The sequence below is a fragment of the Lissotriton helveticus genome, chromosome 7, assembly GCF_964261635.1.
Source record: "Lissotriton helveticus chromosome 7, aLisHel1.1, whole genome shotgun sequence".
Taxonomy (NCBI): domain Eukaryota; kingdom Metazoa; phylum Chordata; class Amphibia; order Caudata; family Salamandridae; genus Lissotriton; species Lissotriton helveticus.
The window spans coordinates 1957340161-1957366330 of record NC_136068.1 but is presented as its reverse complement, the minus strand read 5'-3'; the positions used below and the strand labels follow the sequence as shown (position 1 = coordinate 1957366330).

Sequence of the window (26170 nt, the reverse complement as noted above, 5' to 3'; positions counted from 1 at the left end):
GCAGTGAGAGCCTACTGCTGAGTGGAAGTGAGGTCTCCTCTAATGCAGTGAGAGCTGCAGCTGAGTGGGAGTGAGGTCTCCTCTAATGCAGTGAGAGCCTGCTGCAGAGTGGAAGTGAGGTCTCCTCTAATGCAGTGAGAGCTGCAGCTGAGTGGGAGTGAGGTCTCCTCTAATGCAGTGAGAGTTGCTGCTGAGTGGGAGTGAGGTCTCCTCTAATGCAGTGAGAGTTGCTGCTGAGTGGAAGTGAGGTTTCCTCTAATGGAGTGAGAGCTGCTGCTGAGTGGGAGTGAGGTCTCCTCTAATGCAGTGAGAGCCTGCTGCTGAGTGGGAGTAAGGTCCTGTCTGATGCAGTGAGAGCCTGCTGCTGAGAGGGAGTGAGGTCCTGCCTGATGGAGTGAGAGCCTGCTGCTGAGAGGGAGTGAGGTCTCCTCTGATGCAGTGAGAGCCTGCTGCTGAGTGGGAGTGAGGTCTCGCCTAATGCAGTGAGAGCCGGCTACTGAGTGGGAGGGAGGTCTTGTCTAATGCAGTGAGAGCTGCTGCTGAGTGTGAGTGAGGTCTCGCCTAATGCAGTGAGAGCCGGCTACTGAGTGGGAGGGAGGTCTTGTCTAATGCAGTGAGAGCTGCTGCTGAGTGTGAGTGAGGTCTCGTCTAATGTAGTGAGAGCCTGCTGCTGAGTGGGAGTGAGGTCTCGTCTAATGCAGTGTGAGACTGCTGCTGAGTGGGAGTGAGGTCTCGTCTAATGCAGTGAGAGCTGCTGCTGAGTGGGAGTGAGGTCTCCTCTAATGCAGTGAGAGTTGCTGCTGAGTGGGAGTGAGGTCTCCTCTAATGCAGTGAGAGCTGCTGCTGAGTGGGAGTGAGGTCTCCTCTAATGCAGTGAGAGCCTGCTGCTGAGTGGGAGTAAGGTCCTGTCTGATGCAGTGAGAGCCTGCTGCTGAGAGGGAGTGAGGTCTCCTCTAATGCAGTGAGAGCCTGCTGCTGAGTGGGAGTAAGGTCCTGCCTCATGCAGTGAGAGCCTGCTGCTGGGTGGGAGTGAGGTCTCCTCTGATGCAGTGAGAGCCTGCTGCTGAGTGGGAGTGAGGTCTCGCCTAATGCAGTGAGAGCCGGCTACTGAGTGGGAGGGAGGTCTTGTCTAATGCAGTGAGAGCTGCTGCGGAGTGTGAGTGAGGTCTCGCCTAATGCAGTGAGAGCCGGCTACTGAGTGGGAGGGAGGTCTCGTCTAATGTAGTGAGAGCCTGCTGCTGAGTGGGAGTGAGGTCTCGTCTAATGCAGTGTGAGACTGCTGCTGAGCGGGAGTGAGGTCTCGTCTAATGCAGTGAGAGCCTGCTGCTGAGTGGGAGTGAGGCCCTGTCTAATGCAGTGAGAGCTGCTGCTGAGTGGGAGTGAGGTCTCCTCTAATGCAGTGAGAGCCTGCTGCTGAGAGGGAGTGAGGTCATGCCTGATGCGGTGAGAGCCTGCTGCTGAGAGGGAGTGAGGTCCTGTCTAATGCAGTGAGAGCCTGCTGCTGAGTGCGAGTGAGGTCTTGTCTAATGCAGTGAGAGCCTGCTGCCGAGTGGGAGTGAGGTCTCCTCTGATGCAGTGAGAGCCTGCTGCTGAGTGGGAGTGAGGTGTCCTCTGATGCAGTGAGAGCTGCTGCTGAGTGGGAGTAAGGTCCTGTCTAATGCAGTGAGAGCTGCTGCTGAGTGGGAGAAGGTCCTGTCTAATGCAGTGAGAGCCTGCTGCTGAGTGCGAGTGAGGTCTTGTCTAATGCAGTGAGAGCCTGCTGCCGAGTGGGAGTAAGGTCCTGTCTAATGCAGTGAGAGCCTGCTGCCGAGTGGGAGTGAGGTCCTGACTAATGCAGTGAGAGCCCGCTGCTGAGAGGGAGTGAGGTCCTGTCTAATGCAGTGAGAGCTGCTGCTGAGTGTGAGTGAGGTCCTGCCTAATGCAGTGAGAGCCTGCTGCTGAGTGTGAGTGAGGTCCTGTCTAATGCAGTGAGAGCTGCTGCTGAGTGGGAGTAAGGTCCTGTCTAATGCAGTGAGAGCTGCTGCTGAGTGTGAGTGAGGTCCTGCCTAATGCAGTGAGAGCCTGCTGCTGAGTGTGAGTGAGGTCCTGTCTAATGCAGTGAGAGCTGCTGCTGAGTGGGAGTAAGGTCCTGTCTAATGCAGTGAGAGCCTGCTGCTGAGTGTGAGTGAGGTCTTGTCTAATGCAGTGAGAGCCTGCTGCTGAGTGTGAGTGAGGTCTTGTCTAATGCAGTGAGAGCCTGCTGCCGAGTGGGAGTAAGGTCCTGTCTAATGCAGTGAGAGCCTGCTGCCGAGTGGGAGTGAGGTCCTGACTAATGCAGTGAGAGCCCGCTGCTGAGAGGGAGTGAGGTCCTGCCTGATGCAGTGAGAGCCTGCTGCTGAGTGGGAGTAAGGTCCTGTCTAATGCAGTGAGAGCTGCTGCTGAGTGTGAGTGAGGTCCTGCCTAATGCAGTGAGAGCCGGCTGCTGAGTGGGAGGGAAGTCTCGTCTAATGTAGTGAGAGCCTGCTGCTGAGTGGGAGTGAGGTCTCGTCTAATGCAGTGTGAGACTGCTGCTGAGCGGGAGTGAGGTCTCGTCTAATGCAGTGTGAGACTGCTGCTGAGCGGGAGTGAGGCCCTGCCTAATGCAGTGAGAGCCTGCTGCTGAGTGGGAGTAAGGTCCTGTCTAATGCAGTGAGAGCTGCTGCTGAGTGTGAGTGAGGTGTCCTCTAATGCAGTGAGAGGCTGCTGCTGAGTGTGAGTGAGGTCTTGTCTAATGCAGTGAGAGGCTGCTGCTGAGTGGGAGTGAGGTCTCGTCTAATGCAGTGAGAGCTGCTGCTGAGTGGGAGGGAGGTCTCCTCTGATGCAGTGAGAGCCTGCTGCTGAGTGAGAGTGAGGTCTCCTCTGATGCAGTGAGAGCCTGCTGCTGAGTGGGAGTGAGGTCTCCTCTAATGCAGTGAGAGGCGGCTGCTGAGTGGGAGTGAGGTCTCGTCTAATGCAGTGAGAGCCGGCTGCTGAGTGGGAGGGAGGTCTCGTCTAATGTAGTGAGAGCCTGCTGATGAGTGTGAGTGAGGTCTTGTCTAATGCAGTGAGAGCCTGCTGCTGAGTGAGAGTGAGGTCCTGCCTGATGGGGTGAGAGCCGGCTGCTGAGAGGGAGTGAGGTCCTGTCTAATGCAGTGAGAGCTGCTGATGAGTGCGAGTGAGGTCTTGTCTAATGCAGTGAGATCCTGCTGCTGAGTGGGAGTGAGGTCTCGTCTAATGCCGTGAGAGCCTGCTGCTGAGTGCGAATGAGGTCATGCCTGATGCAGTGAGAGCCTGCTGCTGAGTGTGAGTGAAGTCTCCTCTGATGCAGTGAGAGCCTGCTGCTGAGAGGGAGTGAGGTCCTGTCTAATGCAGTGAGAGCCTGCTGATGAGTGCGAGTGAGGTCTTGTCTAATGCAGTGAGAGCCTGCTGCTGAGTGTGAGTGAGGTCTTGTCTAATGCAGTGAGAGCCTGCTGCTGAGTGGTAGTGAGGTCTCCTCTAATGCAGTGAGAGCCTGCTGCTGAGTGGGGTGTGTCCTGCCTAATGCAGTGAGAGCCCGCTGCTAAGTGGAAGTGAGGTATCCTCTGATGCAGTGAGAGCCTGCTGCTGAGTGTGAGTGAGGTCTCGTGTAATGCAGTGAGAGCCTGCTGCTGAGTGGGAGTGAGGCCCTGCCTAATGCAGTGAGAGCTGGTGCTGAGTGTGAGTGAGGTCCTGCCTAATGCAGTGAGAGCCTGCTGCTGAGTGGGAGTGAGGTCTTGTCTAATGCAGTGAGAGCTGCTGCTGAGTGGGAGTGAGGTCTTGTCTAATGCAGTGAGAGCTGGTGCTGAGTGGGAGTGAGGCCCTGCCTAATGCAGTGAGAGCCTGCTGCTGAGAGGGAGTGAGGCCCTGCCTAATGCAGTGAGAGCCTGCTGCTGAGAGGGAGTGAGGTCATGCCTGATGCGGTGAGAGCCTGCTGCTGAGTGGGAGTGAGGTCCTGCCTCATGCAGTGAGGGCCTGCTGCTAAGTGGGAGTGAGGTCTCCTCTGATGCAGTGAGAGCTGCTGCTAAGTGGGAGTGAGGTCTCCTCTGATGCAGTGAGAGCCTTCTGCTGAGTGCGAGTGAGGTCTTGTCTAATGCAGTGAGAGCCCGCTGCTAAGTGGGAGTGAGGTCCTGCCTCATGCAGTGAGAGCCTGCTGCTGAGTGGGAGTGAGGTCTTGTCTAATGCAGTGAGAGCCTGCTGCTGAGTGGGAGTGAGGTCTTGTCTAATGCAGTGAGAGCTGCTGCGGAGTGTGAGTGAGGTCTCGCCTAATGCAGTGAGAGCCGGCTACTGAGTGGGAGGGAGGTCTCGTCTAATGTAGTGAGAGCCTGCTGCTGAGTGGGAGTGAGGTCTTGTCTAATGCAGTGAGAGCCTGCTGCTGAGTGGGAGTGAGGTCTCCTCTGATGCAGTGAGAGCCTGCTGCTGAGTGTGAGTGAGGTCTTGTCTAATGCAGTGAGAGCTGGTGCTGAGAGGGAGTGAGGTCTCCTCTAATGCAGTGAGAGCCTGCTGCTGAGTGCGAGTGAGGTCTCGTCTAATGCCGTGAGAGCCTGCTGCTGAGTGGGAGTGAGGTCTTGTCTAATGCAGTGAGAGCTGGTGCTGAGTGGGAGTGAGGTCTTGTCTAATGCAGTGAGAGCTGGTGCTGAGTGGGAGGGAGGTCTTGTCTAATGCAGTGAGAGCCTGCTGCTGAGTGTGAGTGAGGTCCTGCCTAATGCAGTGAGAGCCTGCTGCTGAGTGGGAGTGAGGTCTTGACTAATGCAGTGAGAGCTGGTGCTGAGTGGGAGGGAGGTCTTGTCTAATGCAGTGAGAGCCTGCTGCTGAGTGTGAGTGAGGTCCTGCCTAATGCAGTGAGAGCCTGCTGCTGAGTGGGACTGAGTCCCTGCCTAATGCAGTGAGAGCCTGCTGCTGAGTGGGAGTGAGATCTCCTCTAATGCAGTGAGAGCTGCTGCTGAGTGTGAGTGAGGTCTTGTCTAATGCAGTGAGAGCCTGCTGCTGAGTGGGAGTGAGGTCTTGTCCAATGCAGTGAGAGCTGGTGCTGAGTGGGAGTGAGGTCTTGTCTAATGCAGTGAGAGCCGGCTGCTGAGTGGGAGGGAGGTCCTGCCTAATGCAGTGAGAGCCGGCTGCTGAGTGGGAGTGAGATCTCCTCTAATGCAGTGAGAGCCTGCTGCTGAGTGTGAGTGAGGTCCTGCCTAATGCAGTGAGAGCCTGCTGCTGAGTGGGAGTGAGATCTCCTCTAATGCAGTGAGAGCCTGCTGCTGAGTGGGAGTGAGATCTCCTCTAATGCAGTGAGAGCCTGCTGCTGAGTGGGAGTGAGTTCTTGTCTAATGCAGTGAGAGCTGGTGCTGAGTGGGAGGGAGGTCTTGTCTAATGCAGTGAGAGCTGGTGCTGAGAGGGAGTGAGGTCTCGTCTAATGCAGTGAAAGCCTGCTGCTGAGTGTGAGTGAGGTCCTGCCTAATGCAGTGAGAGCCTGCTGCTGAGTGGGAGTGAGATCTCCTCTAATGCAGTGAGAGCCTGCTGCTGAGTGGGAGTGAGATCTCCTCTAATGCAGTGAGAGCCTGCTGCTGAGTGGGAGTGAGTTCTTGTCTAATGCAGTGAGAGCTGGTGCTGAGTGGGAGGGAGGTCTTGTCTAATGCAGTGAGAGCTGGTGCTGAGTGGGAGGGAGGTCTCGTCTAATGCAGTGAAAGCCTGCTGCTGAGTGTGAGTGAGGTCCTGCCTAATGCAGTGAGAGCCTGCTGCTGAGTGGGGTGTGTCCTGCCTAATGCAGTGAGAGCCTGCTGCTGAGTGGGAGTGAGGTCTCGTCTAATGCAGTGAGAGCTGCTGCTGAGTGGGAGGGAGGTCTCCTCTGATGCAGTGAGAGCCTGCTGCTGAGTGGGAGTGAGATCTCCTCTAATGCAGTGAGAGCCTGCTGCTGAGTGGGAGTGAGTTCTTGTCTAATGCAGTGAGAGCCTGCTGCTGAGTGGGAGTGAGGTCTCCTCTGATGCAGTGAGAGCCGGCTGCTGAGTGGGAGTGAGATCTCCTCTAATGCAGTGAGAGCCTGCTGCTGAGAGGGAGTGAGGTCTTGTCCAATGCAGTGAGAGCTGGTGCTGAGTGGGAGTGAGGTCCTGTCTAATGCAGTGAGAGCTGGTGCTGAGTGGGAGTGAGGTCTTGTCTAATGCAGTGAGAGCTGCTGCTGAGTGGGAGTGAGGTCTCCTCTAATGCAGTGAGAGCTGCTGCTGAGTGTGAGTGAGGTCTCCTCTGATGCAGTGAGAGCCTGCTGCTGAGTGTGAGTGAGGTCCTGCCTAATGCAGTGAGAGCCTGCTGCTGAGTGGGAGTGAGATCTCCTCTAATGCAGTGAGAGCCTGCTGCTGAGTGGGAGTGAGATCTCCTCTAATGGAGTGAGAGCTGCTGCTGAGAGGGAGTGAGGTCTTGTCCAATGCAGTGAGAGCTGGTGCTGAGTGGGAGTGAGGTCCTGTCTAATGCAGTGAGAGCCTGCTGCTGAGAGGGAGTGAGGTCCTGCCTAATGCAGTGAGAGCCTGCTGCTGAGTGGGAGTGAGATCTCCTCTAATGCAGTGAGAGCCTGCTGCTGAGTGGGAGTGAGATCTCCTCTAAGGCAGTGAGAGCCTGCTGCTGAGTGGGAGTGAGGTCTCCTCTAATGCAGTGAGAGCCTGCTGCTGAGTGGGAGTGAGGTCCTGCCTAATGCAGTGAGAGCCTGCTGCTGAGTGGGAGTGAGATCTCCTCTAATGCAGTGAGAGCCTGCTGCTGAGTGGGAGTGAGATCTCCTCTAAGGCAGTGAGAGCCTGCTGCTGAGCGGGAGTGAGGTCTCGTCTAATGCAGTGAGAGCCTGCTGCTGAGTGGGAGTGAGGTCTCCTCTAATGCAGTGAGAGCCTGCTGCTGAGTGGGAGTGAGATCTCCTCTAAGGCAGTGAGAGCCTGCTGCTGAGTGGGAGTGAGGTCTTGTCTAATGCAGTGAGAGCCTGCTGCTGAGTGGGAGTGAGATCTCCTCTAATGCAGTGAGAGCTGCTGCTGAGTGGGAGTGAGGTCCTGTCTAATGCAGTGAGAGCCTTCTGCTGAGTGTGAGTGAGGTCTTGTCTAATGCAGTGAGAGCTGGTGCTGAGTGGGAGTGAGGTCCTGTCTAATGCAGTGAGAGCCTTCTGCTGAGTGGGAGTGAGATCTCCTCTAATGCAGTGAGAGCTGCTGCTGAGTGGGAGTGAGGTCCTGTCTAATGCAGTGAGAGCCTTCTGCTGAGTGGGAGTGAGGTCTTGTCTAATGCAGTGAGAGCCTGCTGCTGAGTGGGAGTGAGATCTCCTCTAATGCAGTGAGAGCTGCTGCTGAGTGGGAGTGAGGTCTTGTCTAATGCAGTGAGAGCCGGCTGCTGGGGAGGAAGTCCACAGCCCGACAGAGACGAGGGCAAGATGGCCGCCGGCAGGCCGTAAGGGATGGTCGCACTTTCAATCTTCTCCTGTGGCTATATAACTTATTGACCTTTGCTGGCGCTGTATCCTGAGCTGTGCATCAACAATAGCTAAATAGAAAGGAGCTACATTAAATGGATTAACTGAGATAGCAAAGGAGAAATGTGACGGCTTCAGCTGAATAAACTAAACCTGAAAGTACAAAGAAAAATCACTCGGAGTGTTAGCGGCGGAATTGAAGTCATAGGGATACTCTTCTGCTACAGTTCTCCTTGGTGGTACTCTAAGCGAAAAATGGCCCCAAAACCTCAGCGGGCGGTGAAGGAGCTTAGAAACTTGCTGGGGGAAAGGGAAAAGGAGCGCAAAAACGACAACGCGGTGCACAGTGACCCCGGTGCCCCAGCAGATAATTTGAGAGCAAAGTCCAGGCTAAAGATACAGGCTCGGAAGGATGGTATACTTGGTGCGGAGAAAGGTGAGAAAATACCCGAGAATACTGCTAAAAAAGAAAAAGAAAAGGAAAGGAAGACAAAAGCGCTTTTGATTAAGAAAGGCGCTAAGGATTGTTAGAAAGGCGACCCCGGGGGAGGCAGAAGATGTCTGACTGACCACCCCTAGGTCCACCTCTCCGTCGAGAAGTAGCCGAGCGTTTACCGAGAGGCCTCCTGAATGAGGGTCCTCTCCTAGGATCGTACAGCAGAGTAATCACAACACTACAGATGGACACCACACAAGAGGTCAAGTTCTTAAGCTTTTATAGATAATAAAAGGTTGCGGGTTCTTGGCAGTATGTACAAGTAGATCACGGGATCTATAAAGTCTCGAAAAAGGGGGTAAGGTAGCGGGACAGTCTTACTCTGGGTGGAGGAAGGGATACCCTACGCACAGCTCTCAATCCTCGAGCTGGGGGGTTCCGAGAGGTCGAGCCGCGGCAGCACCAGCAGGCTTGCAGGATGGTTCAGTGAGGTAGGCCGCGGCAGCGCCAGCAGGCTCGTAGATGTCTCAGCAAGGGGGGGGCCGCGGCAGCGCCAGCAGGCTCTCAGATGTTTCAGCACGGTAGGCCGCGGCAGCGCCAGCAGGCTCTCAGATGGTTCAGCAAGGTAGGCCGCGGCAGCGCCAGCAGGCTCTCGGAAGGTTCAGCAAGGTAGACCGCGGCAGTGCCAGCAGGCTCTCAGATGGTTCAACAAGGTAGGCCGCGGCAGCGCCAGCAGGCTCTCGGAAGGTTCAGCAAGGTAGGCCGCGGCAGCGCCAGCAGGCTCTCGGAAGGTTCAGCAAGGTAGGCTGCGGCAGCGCCAGCAGGCTCTCGGAGGTTTCAGCAAGGTAGGCCGCGGCAGCGCCAGCAGGCTCTCGGAGGTTTCAGCAAGGTAGGCCGTGGCAGCGCCAGCAGGCTCTCAGAAGGTCGTCGGGTTACGGGGAGGATGAGTTCGTCTGGTGTCGGCCGTGACAGCGTCAGCAGGGCTTCCAGTCCAGGATACAACTGAAGACCTAATCCAGGGCTGGCCCAGATATAGGTCCGGAGGTCTTTGAAGTCCGGACCCTCGCGCCTGGGGGTCAGAGGGGCCGGGATGAAGGTGTCCAGACACCCAGCAGGGGGGTGGAGCCAGCGCCCAGGGAGGCCGGAGGGCGATCGATACCAGGCGTCCGGGGACGGCTGGAGGGCCATCGAAACTCCTCTTCCTCCGGGATCTGTCGAGTGGCCACTCGACCACCTGGCTGGATCTTGGTGCCTCGCTGTCGGGACTTCGCTGGGGCCTGGGCCGGGGCCGAGGCCACGTGGTTGTGACGTGGTGGCCCAAGATGGAGTCGGGCACGGCCTCGTGCTTAGGTCGTGATGGGCCTACGCTGGGGTCAGGCCTGCGGTGGAGGACCGGGGTGGTAGCCGGCCCTGTGGTGTTGGGGCGTGCAGGATCGGGCCGAAGGGGCCGCCCGAGGTCTGGTGGAGGGCGGATATCGTCCTGGGCCCGCCATGCCGGAGGGGTAGGACCACGCCATGCGGCCAGGTCCAACACGGATCGTTTGGCTGATCTGGAGCCAGCAACAGCGGTTGAAGGGGCAAGAGAGACCGTTCTCCGCCAACCTACTTTGCTCGAAATTTTCTCCGCAGGACCGCCATAACTTCCTCCGAGAGCCGCTCAGGACCAGACATCTCTCCCTCCGCCGCCGCTCATCTGTGATGCGGGAACAGAGGCAGCCGGTGGCAGCAGCATCCAGGATGAGACTAGCAAGGCGAGCTGCGAGCAATCGGCAGTAGCGGACACGCAGGCCACGGGCTCGGCTTCAGGAGCCCAGGACACGAGCGTCAGGGATGTGTCGGCGGAGAGCTTAGTAGTGCCCACTCCTCCGCAGGAAGAACTTGCACAACAGGATGAGCACCGAGGCCTCCAAGCAGGACAGACCCCGACTGAAACACAGGTACAAGGGCAAACACGGGGGGATAGTGGGGATGCGAGGTCACAGTCAGAAAACATGGAACTTTTGCAAAAGGGAGCGGCTCAGGAGCAGAACCTTACATTTATCTATGTATTATTGACTGAAGTTGCACCCCATGGAGAAAGATCATTGAGTGGGCCTAGTGTAAGAACACCTGCTGTGCTAGGCGCGAGTGAAAATAGAGTTGAATCTCCCATGACTATGGGCTATGAGTTGTTAAGGCAAGATGCTGGTGGTGAGTCTGGGGTGAAGAGACTACCTGACCTAAAGGGCCTAAGGGAAGGTAGGGCAGACAATGGAGAGGAACATGCTACTGACCTCCTCATTGACCAAGGATTAAGTGTGCCAGGCTCACCTAGCGATGAATGTTTTTTCTCAGTCAATGATGAGGAAGGTGCTTCTGAAACGGATGTAGGTTCAGGATTAAGCGATAGCGAAAGCATTGAATCAGATTCAGATAAGGTCTCCCTTTCACCGGAACAGCTAACTGGGAACTCAGGGCTAGAAACATCAGAAGCTGACCGGGCAATGGCACACAGGGCTCCCGTACGTCAAAAGTTGAATAGCACCAAGAGGAGGTCACATATGAGAGTACAGAGCTCGCTAAGTCCAGCACAGAGGGAAGTGGCCAAGAAGCTAGACTGGGACTACTCTGCTACATCACAGGTTTACCGCGAGGGTATAGGTGCCGGGCCTCACCAACTCGATCAGTCACTCAGTCACAGCTCTAATCCTAATTCTAACTCTAGCGCTAATTTTGATTTGTTACTTGCAACCTTAAAGCAGATGCAGAGTGAAGCAAGAGCTGAAGGACGTAGAGCTAGACATGCTAATAAAAAAATACAGGGGTCTCTGGGAAAAGTCAACAAATTATATGCAGATATGGCTGGAAGAGTTGCAGAGGTTGAGGATAGGACTGGGAAGTTGGAGGATGTAGTCGCCAAGGTTCAGGTGGACAAACAGGAGCAGGAGAAAACAACATCAGATGTTCTGTGGAAGCTCGAAGACTTTGAGAACAGGCAAAGGCGAAATAATATAAGACTGCTTGGCGTGGATGAAGGAAAGGAGGGGCAGGACGTTCGAGCATTTGTGGTGGAGCTGCTCAGAGGAGCATTCCCTGAAATCACTAAATGGGACTGGGAAAAAGAGGTACAGCGAGCCCATCGGTTTCCCCTGGCCTAGAAAAAAGGGATCACAGCCGGCAAACCAAGGGCGATCTTGGTATATGTCGGGAACTTTCTGGCAACGGAGGAAATAATGATTAAGGCAAAGCCAGAGGCTAAAAGAGTTTATAAAGATGTAACATTTTTTGCCCCGCTGGATTTCTGCCACACCACCGTTGAGAGAAGGTGGCGGATGAGACAATTAATAACTCTTTTTCGAAATGTTGGGTGTGAAGCTTATTTGATGTTCCCATCTCATCTCAAAGTAGGAACCAATTGGCAGTTTTGAGGTTCCATGATTCTGAACCCGTTTCATAAAGGTCGTCGTATCGTGACGATTTTGGTAACAGCGGACTGAAAATGATGAGTGTGGCATGTACGAGTGTTTTCGTCATGTTTGAGTGATGGATTCACTATGAAATGAGGGATTACGTTCTGAACCCTCGGGTTCCATTTTGTGTACGCCAGCCATTTTGTGGTTGCCCTGACATAGGCCGATGACTACGGCCGAACGAGTCTTTGGTACACGTACACCTTTAGCTGACTGGGCAAGCTGACTCCATTGCCCGAGGCTAAACTTGTTGACACAGTTCCTTGTTCGGCAGCTGGTCAAAGATAGAGATCAAAGAGCAGGACATTGCTGAGTTTATGGTGCATACACACGCCCTTCTATCTTGATTCTCATCTGTTTCTGTTCCTTCTTTTATGGTCTATTTATGGTTTGGGTTGAGGTCTTTCATTATTCGTTTCGGTCCGACCTGTCCGAGCAAGAATTTTGGGCCTTCCTATGTAATTGATGGTGGGCTGGACAATAAAATGTGGGTTTGTCATGCAATGCTTTTTGTCGTGTACATATGGGATTGGTTGACCGTAAATAAGGAATGTTTGCCTGCAGCACAATATTTGGTATAAAAAGGGATGACTTGCTTTGCAAAGTTGAGCAGTCTCCTACGAATATACGTCATTGTACTTCGTGGACCTCTGTTTCTGGTTGCAGCCAATAAATTTGATCTTTGAAGTCACCAAGAAGTATCCCGTGTCTCTGTTTGCCAAGACAGGTGAACTCGGAGACTTCGGGCGTTTCCCCTGGCGCCACTGGGTTCTAAAACATGGACATGGACATGGACTGCAGAGGACAGTGAGGTGTGGCTGCAACGGACAGTGAGGCATGGACTGCAGAGGACAGTGCGAGGGGGCTGACAAGGACAGTGACATGTGAATAGGACAGTGAGGTGTGGGCTGAAACGGACAGTGGGACATTGACTGCAGAAGATGGAGGCTGGTATAAACCACCGAGCACTGCCTGCCCCAACCTTGTCTGCCACCAACTCACCAATCGCCTGCGGAGACACCAGGTGGCAGAAGAGGGCAGCGAAGAGGATGAGCACCAGGGGGTAGGTGACCCAGGCCAGGTACTGCAGCACCACGTTGTCACCCATCTGCTTGAACATCCACTTGTAGGCTGTGAAGAGAGGCAGAGACAGGGCAGTGAGGCTTGCGCGCAGAGCACGTAGTGGAAGGGGTATACACCCACTATATCCCATCCCACTATATCTCATGTATCGCTCGTAGCCGAAGCGGTGTACACCCACTATATCCCAACCCACTATATGGCATGTATAGCTCGTAGCTGAAGGGGTATACACCCACCCCACTATATCGCATGTATAGCTTGTAGCCGAAGGGGTATACACCCACCCCACTATATTGCATGTATAGCTCGTAGCCGAAGGAGTATTCATCCAATATACCCCACCCCACTATGTCCCATGAATAGCTCGTAGCCGAAAGGTTATACACTCATTATATCCCACCCCACTATATCGCATATGTAGCTCGTAGCCGAAAGGGTATACACTCACTATATCCCACCCCACTATATCGCATGTATAGCTTGTAGCCAAAGGGGTATACACCCACTATATACCAGCCCACTGTATCGCATTTATAGCTTGTAGCCGAAGGGGTATACACCCACTATACCCCACCCCCTATACTGCATGTATAGCTCGTTGCCAAAAGTTTATACACTCACTATATCCCACCCCACTATATCGCATATATAGCTCGTAGCCGAAAGGTTATACACTCACTATATCCCACCCCGCTATATTGCATGTATAGCTCGTAGCCAAAAGGGTATACACCCACTATATACCAGCCCACTGTATCGCATGTATAGCTTGTAGCCGAAGGGGTATACACCCACTATACCCCACCCCACTATATTGCATACATAGCTTGTAGCGAAAGGTTATACACTCACGATATCTCACCCCACTATATCGCATATACAGCTCATAGCGGAAGGGGTATACACCCTCTATATCACATGTATAGCTCGTAGCCGAACGGGTATTCACCCACTTTACCCCATCCCACTATATCGCATGTATAGCTTGTAGCCGAAAGGTTACACACTCACTATATCCCACCCCACTATATCACATATATAGCTCGTAGCCAAAAGGTTATTGTTAGAAGGGGCGATCCCAGAGGGCCAGGCTATGCTCTCCCGACCACTCCGTGACCCACCTCTCCCACAAGTAATGCAGAGTCTTAACGTAAAGTCCTCACTGAGGAGGACGTCGAGTCTAGGATCGTACACACTGAGCTCACACCACACTTACGAACGGACACCACACCGTAGGTTTTCAGTAACAAGTTCTTTATGAACAGTAAGAAGGAATCAACACTCTTATTTACAAGTGATCGAGGGATCGTAAAGTCTCAGGAATTCGGGAAGAGGGAAGCGGGACAGACTCAGTCTTTAGGTCAGTACGAAGCGTACCCTGGGCACAGCTCTCAATCCTCGAGCCGAGGGATACGGGAGATGATGGTCGTACTCGGGGCTTCACTCACTTCAGGGCGAATCAGGTCGTGTTGGTAGCGTCGATGGTCCAGCCGGACCGGAGTACTCCTCGAGCCGCGACGAGGTCAGCAGGGCTCGATCTGGAGGTTGTTCTTGAGGAGCCGCGACAGCGTCAGCAGGGCTTAGGATGTTCCACGAAGGTCTCTTCCGAGTTCAAGATCGAGCCGAGATGTTCTAGCTCCGTCTTTACGAGTGCGAGCCGCAACAACGTCAGCAGGGCTCCGATGTTCTGGTTCCGTCTTTGTGAGGATGAGCCGCGACAGCGTCAGCAGGGCTCGAAGAGTTCGAAGGTTCAGTTTTCCCCAAGGGTCAGCCGCGATCAGATCAGCAGGGCTTTCCTGTCCAGGATACAACTGCCCGCTAGTTGTTGGGCGGGCCTTGATATAGTCCAGTGGCCCTTTGTTGTCCGGACCCTCGCAGTCGGAGGTCTCATGCCTTGGGGGCTGGTCGTTGGAGAGGTCCGGCAGTTGGCCCTTTGATCCCTTTGAAGGTGCGCCCAGGAATTCCGAGACGCCCAGCAGGGTCTGGAGCCAGCACTTGGGTAGGCCAGAGGTGCGATCGAAACCGACCCATGGGGGAAGGCCAGAGGTGTGATAGAAACCAGTCTCTCAGGGGAGGCCGGAGGTGCAATTGAAACTCCCTGTCTTATCTCACTCGGGGAGCCCTTTACCCCCCAGCCGGGACTGGCGCGTCTGGAGCCTAAGTTTCGCGGAAGCTGGGGTCATGCAAGGCCTAAAGAGTCAGGGACCTCGGGAAGGGAAAATGGCTGCCGGGGGCCCTGTGGGGTTACGCAGGTTCTGGGTGCTTGGTGCCGGGAAGAAGGACAGGGGCATGCGGGGCTGGTCGTCGGTTGGTGGGGTGAGGTTGGGCGTATATGGGCAGGATGACCAGTGCTTCTGGGTGCAGAGCTAGGCTAACGGGGTGCTGAGGAACGGGGGGAACCATGCCACGAGGCCAGGTCCAACACGCGTCCCCCCCAGCTGAAAGGCAGAGAGAACTACCCATCCCCTTGGGGGTTCTCTTCACTGAGGCGGAAGAATCGGGACAGGCCGTCTGCGTTCGCGTGGTCAACACCAGGCCGGTGCTCCACAGTGAAATCCATCCCCTGGAGGGAGATGGACCATCGCAACAGTTTGGGGTTCTCTCCTCTCATTTGCATTAGCCACCGGAGGGGTCGGTGGTCGGTTTGGACCCGGAAGTGAGTACCGAATAGGTAGGGCCTCAGCTTCTTCAGGGCCCAAACCACCGCGAAGGCCTCCCGCTCGATAGTGCTCCACCTTTGCTCTCGAGGGAGTAGCCTCCGGCTAATAAATGCCACTGGCTGGTCCAGGCCTTTTTCATTCATCTGGGACAGGACCGCTCCAATGCCATGCTCGGACACGTCTGTTTGGACCACGAACTCTCGGGAGTAGTCGGGGGCCTGTAGTACTGGGGCAGTACACATGGCTTCCTTCAATGCTTTGAACGCCTCTTGGCAGGCGGGGTCCAGCTAACTTTCTTTGGCTGGTTTTTGGAGGTCAATTCTGTGAGGGGGACCACGATTCTGCCGTACCCTTTGATGAATCTCCGGTAGTACCCCGTGAGCCCCAGGAATGCCCGCACTTCCGTCTGGGTTGTGGGGGCCTCCCAGGCCACGTTCGCATCGATCTTGGGCTGAAGGGGTGCCACTAGGCCGCTCCCGACCTGGTGCCCCAGGTAGACCACGGACCCTTGTCCGATTTGACATTTGCTGGCTTTGATGGTGAGGCCCGCCCTCTGCAGGGTCATCAACACCTCCCAGAGGTGGTGGAGGTGCTCAGTCCCGTGGGAGCTGAATACCGCGATATCGTCGAGATATGCGGCACTGAACCCCTCCAACCCCGCCAGTACCTGGTTAACCAGCCTCTGGAAGGTGGCGGGGGCGTTTTTCATTCCGAAGGGCATCACCCGGAAATGGTAGTGACCATTTGGGGTGGAGAAGGCGGATCTCTCTCTGGCCCCCTCTGTGAGGGCGATCTGCCAGTATTCGCAGGTCAAGTCGAAAGTGCTGAGATAGCGAGCAGACCGTAGGCGGTCAATGAGCTCGTCTGCTCGGGGAATGGGGTGGGCGTCGGTTCTGGTGACTACGTTGAGGCCGCGGTAGTCCACGCAGAACCTCAGCTCGGGAACAGCGCCAGGGGCGGCCGCCTTCGAAACCAGGACCACGGGGCTGGCCCATGGGCTGTCAGAGGCTTCGACCACTCCCAGGGCTAGCATCTTGGAGACTTCGGCCTTGATGCAGGCCCGGACTCTGTCAGGGACGCGGTAGGCTCTGTGCCGTACCGGAGGGCTGTCCCCGGTGTCCACATCATGGACGCACCAACTGGTGACGCCGGGAACGAGAGAGAAGAGGTCAGAGAACTGTCCCAGTAACTGGCGACAGTCCTCGCGCTGTTCGGGGGTGAGGGAGGAGGAGAGTCTCACTCCCTCTGCGGAGCCATCTTTTTCCTTCGCACACAGGAGATCGGGGAGAGGCTCTGTGTCCTCTTCCGCTCCGTGGTCGGTGGCGAGGAGCAAACTCAACTCGGACCGCACAAGGTGGGGTTTGAGGCGGTTCACATGAAGGACCCTCAAGGGGTTCCTGGGGGACTGCACATCGATGAGATAGGTCACTTGGCTCTTGCGTTCCACCACCTTGAAGGGCCCTGTCCGCTTGTCATGCAGGGCACAAGGTTCCACCGGGGCCATCACCCAGACCTGCTGTCCGGGCTGAAACTCGACCAGCGTGGCATTCTAGTCATACCAACGTTTCATTTCTTCTTGACTGGCCTCGAGGTTTTGCCTCGGCCAGCTCTCGGAACTTCCGAGTCTGGTTTCGGAGGGTCAGGATGTATCGAAACACATCTGGGGGGGCATCCTGAGCCGCCGTTTCCCAAACTTCTTTGACCAGGCTGAGGGGCCCCCGGACGGGGTACCTGTACAGCAGCTCGAAGGGACTTCTGGGGGACTTCTCGGTAAGCGAACAGTAGGCAGGGAAGGAGGACGTCCCACTTGCGCCACTGGGGCTCCTCGAGACCCATGATCATTCCCTTTGGGGTACGGTTGAACCGCTCAACCAGGCCGTTACCTTGGGGGTGGTATGGGGTGGTGAACTTGTACGTCACCCCACACTGCTGCCAGAGGGACTTCATGTACTTGGAGATGAAGTTCGTTCCTCGGTCGCTCACCACTTCTCGCGGGAATCCCACCCGGGAGAAGATCCCATGAGGGCCCGCCCCACTACGGGGGCCTTCACTGTTCGAAGGGGAATGGCCTCGGGGTATCGGGTGGCATGATCCACCAGGACGAGGATGAACCGGTGGCCTAAGGAGGTCCGGGGGTCTAGGGGCCCCACGATGTCTATTCCCACCCGTTCAAAAGGGGTACTGACCAAGGGGAAGGGTTGGAGGGGAGCCTTGCGCCTCCCTCCGCTCTTCCCGCTGGCCTGACACGTGGGGCAGGACTTGCAGTGGGCCTCCACATCGGAGCGCATGCGGGGCCAGTAACAGTGAGTGACCAGGCGGTGGTAGGTTTTGTCTTGACCCAGGTTTCCCGCCAGGGGCACATCATGGGCCAGGTTCAGAAGGAAGTAGCGGAAGCTTAGGGGTACCACCAGCACCCGGGCTGACCCTAGTTCGGCGGACTTCTGTTCACTGTATAACAGGCCGTTTTCCCAATAGATAAGATGGGAGCCGGACTGGTCACCGGCGGCCTGGGCGGCGGCCTGCAGCCGCGGCCCAACCAGGGAAGGACAGGAGGTCTGTTCCAGGCAGAATTCTTCTCGGAAAGGTCCTCCCTCCTGGCGCCACTGGGCTAACTCAGGAAGGTCATCCAAGGTCGTGGTCTGTTCGACGACAGGGCCTAGGGGATCTGCTTCGGGGTCAATGCTCTCATCGTGGGGAAGCTTGGGGACTTCGGGTCACCCGCTGCCCTCCGGGTCGTCGGAGACCGGGCGAGGGTTTTCGGGTTCTACCTCCCCGGGGGTGGATACTCGGGCAGTCATGGAGAAGTGTGGCTCACTGGTTAGAGGAGGCAGACCTGGAAGCAGAGGTCAGCCCGGGACCAGGGTTCAATTCCCGGCTCGGCGGGGTCTTGAGTCCTAAAATGTCCATGGACTCGACAATTCTCGCTCCGGTGCCTACTCGATTCACGGGTTCACACTCTGCGACTCTGGGCAATAGCTTGCTTAATCTCCACAATGGCCCCTCGCGGCGGGAGATGCCTGGCTTTCACCTTGCGGATACCCTGCCGGGGTTATCTCACAGGGGAATACCAGGACGGGTTCCCTAAGCAAGCGCTTAGAAACCGCTTGGTGATTTGCGCTATATAAATTCCTGTACATGGATCGGGTGATCACGCAGGCCCACTCGGGCAGGCCCACCATCTCTAGGTGGGTCCTTCGCTCCACCTGCTTCCACAGGGAGCTCTCCAGGTCGTTACTCAGTAGGCAGTCCACGGGCATATCGGTGCGGACCACTACTCGTAAGTCCCCGGAGACTCCCTCCCACTCGAACGGGACCTGAGCTATTCGTCAGGTGTGGACGGAATTGTCGGCTGAGATTACCCAGCAGGAGGCGTGGGGTATAATTTGGTCCTCTGTGACAAGGTGACACCTTACTGCGGTAATCCTGGCCCCTGTGTCTCGGAGGGCCCCCATGCGGTGCCCGTTGACGGTCACCTGCTGTCGGTACTTTTCAGTGTTGTCTGGCAGGGGGGCTCCGGGGACCATTTCTCTATCCCTCAGGGAGACTAATGACATGGCTGCTGGTTCCCACCCCTCTGGGTCCTCTATCTCTTCCTCTTCTAAGGCTACTGTGGCTAGCTGGTGCGCGGGGGGACATGCAGCAGCGGGTTTCTTGAGCAGGGGGCACTGGGGGTCACTGGCATAATGCCCTGTTTGCTGACATCTGTAGCAGGCTGTGCTGATTCGGGGTCCTTGTCTAGCTGGTGGGAACACTGCCCTCACTGTGGGAGGAGAGGTTCCGGACTGGTTTCTGGGGGGGCTTCGTCGGGGCCCTGCCTGGGACCCCCTTTGTCTACCCTGACCCCCCCCCCCCCTTCCCCTCTGGCGGGAAGATCCTTACTCGTTTTGGCCATAGTCTCCCACGGGCCCCCATGGGACTCTGGTGCTCACCCAGCGATCTGCTTCGACAGCCAGCTTCCGGGGGTCGACCAACTTGCTGTCCAGAAGGTGCTGTCTCAGTTCCACAAAGCAGTTGGTGGATAAGTGTTCTTAGGCGATGAGGTCAATGAGTCCTTCAAAAGTGGTCACCTTGTTGCCTTTGATCCACCCTTCCAAGGCCCGGCTGTAGAAATTCACATATTCCACCCAGGTGTGCCGGGGATCTTCTTGCAGTCTCTAAACCTTTGCCGGTACATCTCCGGGGTGAGCCCATAACGCGATAGCAGAGCGTCCTTCATATGGGTGTAGGAGTTCATGACTGAGGAGGGCAGGTCTAGCATGGTGTCTCTCCCCTCACTGAGGAAGCGGCCCCATAATCCGCCCCCCCAATCCTTTTTGGGCACTCGGTGGGAGGTCATGGCGACCTCATACGCCTTGAACCATTGCTGGATGTCGTCCCCTTTGTATTACTCCTTCACGACGTCCTTAGGGATATGTACTTTGGCCTCTACTGGGGAAGGGGCTTCCCTGTTCCCCGGGGGTCGAGTTTCTTCGCTTCTGGCTTTTAGTTCTAGTTCTTTCAAGCTGCGGTCGTGTTCGAGCTGGAGTTTCTTTCCTTCATGCTCCCTCTGGAGCTTCTTCTCCTCCAGTTCTCCTTGCAGCCGCAATTGCTCCATGGCTAGTTTCTTTTCGGCCAACTTGAGTTCTCCTTCCATTTTCAGGCGTGCCAGCTCTAGCTCGTGGCTTCGGTTACGTTCTCGGTCTGTCATCTCCTCCGGCGACAGACCTCTCTCCGTGCTGGGACTCCGTGCCAGGGAGTCTGTTCTCTCACCCTCCTGGCTGCGGGTTTTGGTCTGCGGCCCTCCCTCTACGCCGTCTCCTTCTGGCAGGGGGAGGAGGGCCCCGGCCTCTACCGAGGCTGTCAGGGCTTTTTGGTAGCCGTCTTTGGTGCTTAACCCAGTGGTAGCGATGTGGAAGTCTTTGCAGAATTGCTTCAGTTCTCGGTGGGTATATTCTTCCAGAAGGTCCTTTTGGAATGTGGTCTTTTTGCGTGTTCCGGTGAGACTCATGGTTGCTCTTTGTTCAGGTAGTGTGTCAGTCGTTTTACTGTACGATCTCTAGACGTAGGCTCTTATCCCGTCGCTTGCCACCAATGTTAGAAGGGGCGATCCCAGAGGGCCAGGCTATGCTCTCCCGACCACTCCGTGACCCACCTCTCCCACAAGTATTGCCGAGTCTTAATGTGAGGTCCTCACCGAGGAGGACGTCGAGTCTAGGATCGTACACACTGAGCTCACACCACACTTACGAACGGACACCACACCATAGGTTTTCAGTAACAAGTTCTTTATGAACAGTAAGAAGGAATCAACACTCTTATTTACAAGCGATCGAGGGATCGTAAAGTCTCAGGAATTCGGGAAGAGGGAAGCGGGACAGTCTCAGTCTTTAGGCCAGTATGAAGCGTACCCTGCGCACAGCTCTCAATCCTCGAGCCGGGGGATACGAGAGATGATGGTCGTACTCGGGGCTTCACTCACTTCAGGGCGAATCAGGTCGTGTTGGTAGCGTCGATGGTCCAGCCGGACCGGAGTACTCCTCGAGCCGCGACAAGGTCAGCAGGGCTCAATCCGGAGGTTGTTCTTGAGGAGCCGCGACAGCGTTAGCAGGGCTCAGGATGTTCCACGAAGGTCTCTTCCGAGTTCAAGATCGAGCCGTGACGAGGTCAGCAGGGCTCCGATGTTCGGGTTCCGTCTTTGTGAGGATGAGCCGCGACAGCGTCAGCAGGGCTCGAAGAGTTCGAAGGTTCGGTTTTCCCCAAGGGTCAGCCGTGATCAGATCAGCAGGGCTTTCTTGTCCAGGATACAACTGCCCGCTAGTTGTTGGGCGGGCCTTGATATAGTCCAGTGGCCCTTTGATGTCCGGACCCTCGCAGGCGGAGGTCTCATGCCTTGGGGGCTGGTCGTTGGAGAGGTCCGGCAGTTGGCCCTTTGATCCCTTTGAAGGTGCGTCCGGGAATTCCCAGACGCCCAGAAGGGTCTGGAGCCAGCACTCAGGGAGGCCAGAGGTGCGATCGAAACCGGCCCAAGGGGGAAGGCCAGAGGTGTGATAGAAACCAGTCTCGCAGGGGAGGCTGGAGGTACAATTGAAACTCCCTGTCTTATCTCACTCGGGGAGCCCTTTACCCCCCAGCCAGGACTGGCGCGTCTGGAGCCTAAGGTTTGCTGGGGCTGAGGTCATGCAAACCCAAAGAGTCAGGGACCTCGGGAAGGGAAAATGGCTGCCGGGGGCTCTGTGGGGTGACGCAGGTTCTGGGTGCTTGGTGCCGGGAAGGAGGACGGGGGCATGCGGGGCTGTTCGTCGGTTGGTGGGGTGAGGTTGGGCGTACATGGGTAGGACGACCAGTGCTTCTGGGTGCAGAGCTAGGCTAACGGGGTGCTGAGGAAAGGGGGGGAACCAAGCCACGAGGCCAGGTCCAACAGTTATACACTCACTATATCCCACCCCACTATATTGCATGTATAGCTCATAGCCGAAGGGGTATACACCCACTATATACCACCCCACTATATCGCATGTATAGCTCGTAGCCGAAGGGGTATACACCCACAATATCCCACCCCACTATATTGCATGTATAGCTCGTAGCTGGAGGGGTATACACCCACTATACCCCACCCCACTAAATTGCATATATAGCTCATAGCCGAAGGGGTATAGACCCACTATATCCGACCCCACTATATATCGCATGTATAGCTCATAGTGGAAGGGGTATACACCCACTATACCCCACCCTACTATATCGCATGTATAGCTCGTAGCAGAAGGCTTATACACCCACTATACCCTACCCCACTATATTGCATGTACAGCTCGTAGCCGAAGGTGTACACACCGACCATACCCCACCCCACTATATCACATGTATAGCTTGTAGCGGAAGGGGTATACACTCACTATATCCCACCCCACTATATCGCATGTATATAGCTCGCAGCAGAAGGGGTATTCACCCACTATACCCCACCCCACTATATCACATGTATAGCCCGTAGCCGAAGGGGTATAGACCCACTATATCCCACCTCACTATATATAGCATGTATAGCTCATAGTGGAAGGGGTAAACACCCACTATACCCCACCCCACTATATCGCATGTATAGCTCGTAGCAGAAGCGTTATACACCCACTATACCCCACCCCACTATATCACATGTATAGCCCGTAGCCGAAGGGGTATGGACCCACTATATCCCACCTCACTATATATCGCATGTATAGCTCATAGTGGAAGGGGTAAACACCCACTATACCCCACCCCACTATATCACATGTATAGCTCGTAGCCGAAGGGGTATACACCCACTATACCCCACCCCACTATATCACATGTATAGCCCGTAGCCGAAGGGGTATAGACCCACTATATCCCACCTCACTATATATAGCATGTATAGCTCATAGTGGAAGGGGTAAACACCCACTATACCCCACCCCACTATATCGCATGTATAGCTCGTAGCAGAAGCGTTATACACCCACTATACCCCACCCCACTATATCACATGTATAGCCCGTAGCCGAAGGGGTATGGACCCACTATATCCCACCTCACTATATATCGCATGTATAGCTCATAGTGGAAGGGGTAAACACCCACTATACCCCACCCCACTATATCACATGTATAGCTCGTAGCCGAAGGGGTATACACCCACTATACCCCACCCCACTATATCGCATGTATAGCTCGTAGCAGAAGCGTTATACACCCACTATACCCCACCCCACTATATCACATGTATAGCCCGTAGCCGAAGGGGTATGGACCCACTATATCCCACCTCACTATATATCGCATGTATAGCTCATAGTGGAAGGGGTAAACACCCACTATACCCCACCCCACTATATCACATGTATAGCTCGTAGCCGAAGGGGTATACACCAACTATATCCCACCCCACTATATCGCATGTATAGCTCGTAGCAGAAGCGTTATACACCCACTATACCCTACCCCACTATATTGCATGTACAGCTCGTAGTCGAAGGTGTACACACCGACCATACCCCACCCCACTATATCACATGTATAGCTTGTAGCGGAAGGGGTATACACTCACTATATCCCACCCCACTATATCGCATGTATATAGCTCGCAGCAGAAGGGGTATTCACCCACTATACCCCACCCCACTATATCACATGTATAGCCCGTAGCCGAAGGGGTATAGACCCACTATATCCCACCTCACTATATATAGCATGTATAGCTCATAGTGGAAGGGGTAAACACCCACTATACCCCACCCCACTATATCACATGTATAGCTCGTAGCCGAAGGGGTATACACCAACTATATCCCACCCCACTATATCGCATGTATAGCTCGTAGCAGAAGCGTTATACACCCACTATACCCTACCCCACTATATTGCATGTACAGCTCGTAGTCGAAGGGGTACACACCCACCATATCCCACCCCACTATATCCCATATATAGCTTGTAGCGGAAGGGGTATACACCCACTATATCCCACCCCACTATATCGCATGTATAGCTGGTAGCCGAAGGGGTGCAACATTACTGTAGCTGAAATGCTTACCCTCAATATAGTGTCCCACAGCCATGGAAGATATGTACAGGAAGGTGGAGCAGAGGACTGATGTGTACTGTCTGGGTGCAGGTATGAGTGTGTGTGTGCGTGTGTCGCTTTTAAGAGCGGGGATGGGTTCCCTTTTTGCAAAAATGTGTGTGTTTTGATTCAGACCACTTTTGGTCACTACAGGGCAAGTGAAGGCTTCTGCTCCTCAGCTGTGAGGGCTGGGCTCACTTGCCTCTGATGCCCCGGGGTCCAGCCTATAACGGCTCCGCACACTGGGGTGCGTGAACCCCCCTCCCCCCCAGCACCTGACTCTTGGTGGTAGTGATGGCGAGCAGTCACAGCCTTCTCAGTGAGGCTAGTGTGTGTGGTACAAAAGGCTCAACATACCCAGGCACCCAACAGAGCAAACACATGAATGTCCAGCACAATGCTTATCACTATAAGAAAGCACCCCCTCCCCCCCCGGACTCGTGGGCAATAACACCACCCAGTTTCTTGATATTCATCTCACCTCACGCTGGCCTCCCTGTGTGTATGTGTGTGTGTGCACAGTATGCATGTGTCTGCAGTATGTGTGTGTGCACAGTGTGTGTGTGTGCACAGTATGCATGTGTCTGCAGTATGTGTGTGTGCGCAGTGTGTGTGTGTGCACAGTATGCATGTGTCTGCAGTATGTGTGTGTGCGCAGTGTGTGTGTGCACAGTATGCATGTGTCTGCAGTATGTGTGTGTGCGCAGTGTGTGTGTGTGCACAGTATGCATGTGTCTGCAGTATGTGTGTGTGTGTGCTGTGTGTCTGTGTGCACAGTGTGCATGTGTCTGCAGTATGTGTGTGTGTGTACGTGCACAGTGTGCATGTGTCTGCAGTATGTCTGTGTGTGCTGCGTGCACAGTGTGCATGTGTCTGCAGTATGTGTGTGTGTGTGCTGTGAGTGTGTGTGCACAGTATGCATGTGTCTGCAGTATGTGTGTGTGCGCAGTGTGTGTGTGCACAGTATGCATGTGTCTGCAGTATGTGTGTGTGTGCTGTGTGTCTGTGTGCACAGTGTGCATGTGTCTGCAGTATGTGTGTGTGTGTGTACGTGCACAGTGTGCATGTGTCTGCAGTATGTGTGTGTGTGATGTGTGTGTGCTGTGTGTGCACAGTGTGCATGTGTCAGCAGTATGTGTGTGTGCTGTGTGTTTGTGTGTGTGTGCAGAGTGTGCATGTGTCTGCAGTATGTGTGTGTGTCTGTCCGTCTGTTGGACTTCCTTGGTGAAGCAGTGCATATGTGAGGAGAAGGTCCCTCCTGGGATTGTAAATTGTAAAATTGTAAATTGATACTTGTATAGCGCACTACTCACCCGCAAGGGTCACAAGGCACTTGTGCGTATACCGCTGTGGAACCCATCCTGGCTTTCCCTGTGAGGTGTCCACTCCTGGGCACCCCAAGGTGGAGGCCAGGCATCCTTAGCGTTGTGGGGGCCGTTGTGGAGATTAAGCAAGCTATTGCCCAGAGTTGCAGAGTGGGACTCCATGATTGGAATAGGCACCGAGGATAGAATTATCAGGTCCGAGGAATTTTGAGCCCAAGACCCGCCGAGGCGGGGAATTGAACCCTGGTCCCGGGCTAGACCTCTGCATCAGGGTCTGCCGCTCGAACCATTGAGCCACACTTTTCCACGGCTCCTTTGGCGCAGGAGCATGTGGTTGGAGGTCGGTTCTGTGTGCAGCTCTAGTTGTACAGCAGCGTGTGTGTGTGTGTGTGCATGTGAGAAGGCATCTCTCTTGGGAGGCCCTCCAATAGTGGAGGAGCATGTGGGTGGCATTGTTTTCTGTGTGTAGCACCAGTTACACACCAGTGTGTGAGCGCCTGTGTTTGTGACGTGGATGTATGTCTCCTCTTCCTTGGTGTTGGAGTGTGTGTGGGCCCGATTCACAGAACTGACTTAAGACAAAATCCTAAACTTAGTACAATTTCATCAATGAGTAAGTTCCTTCTGTGAATACCAAAATGAGTAAGGGGCATATTAGCAAGAACCTTGTTAAAATTATCGTTGACGCCGTATTAGCAGCAGGAAACTGACGCTAAAACGCCGATAGTGGGCTTGATAATATGCCGTAGAGAATTCCAATAGAAGTCCAGGTTAGATGGCCTGCACATCTAATCTGAACTTCTATTGGAATTCTATGACGCATATTAGCAAGCCCATTATTGCAATTTTAGCGGCAGTTTCCTGCCGCTAAAACGGCGATAATTTTAACGAGGTTCTTGCTAATATGCCCCTAAGTGTCTTCTGTGAATACCAAAATGGTAGTAAGTTTAGGATTTTGTCTTGAGTTCGTTCTGTGAATCGGTGCCAACGTGTTTGAGAGGGTCTCTCCTGGGATGGGCTCTTTTGGTGCAGGAGCAAGTGGTGTTTTCACGTGTGTGTGTGAGGTGGAGGTGTGTCTCCTCTTCCTTAGTGTTTTGTGTGTGTGTGTGTGTGTGTGTGTGTGTGTGTGTGTATGTGTGTGTGTGTGTGTGGTGGAGGTGTGTCTCCTGTGCCTTGGTGTTGGGAGTGTGTGTGTGTGTGTGTGAGGTGGAGGTGT

General features: G+C 54.8%; 1 protein-coding gene across 1 annotated transcript in view; it reads right to left on the bottom strand.

Moving 5' to 3' along the window:
- CLCN1 (chloride voltage-gated channel 1) overlaps window positions 1-26170 on the bottom strand; it is a 490813-nt gene that overhangs the window by 285616 nt on the left and 179027 nt on the right. Inside the window, exon 4 of the mRNA XM_078654208.1 lies at window positions 12323-12451. Coding sequence (XP_078510334.1) covers window positions 12323-12451 — 129 coding nt within the window. The remainder of the gene's footprint in view (window positions 1-12322; window positions 12452-26170) is intronic.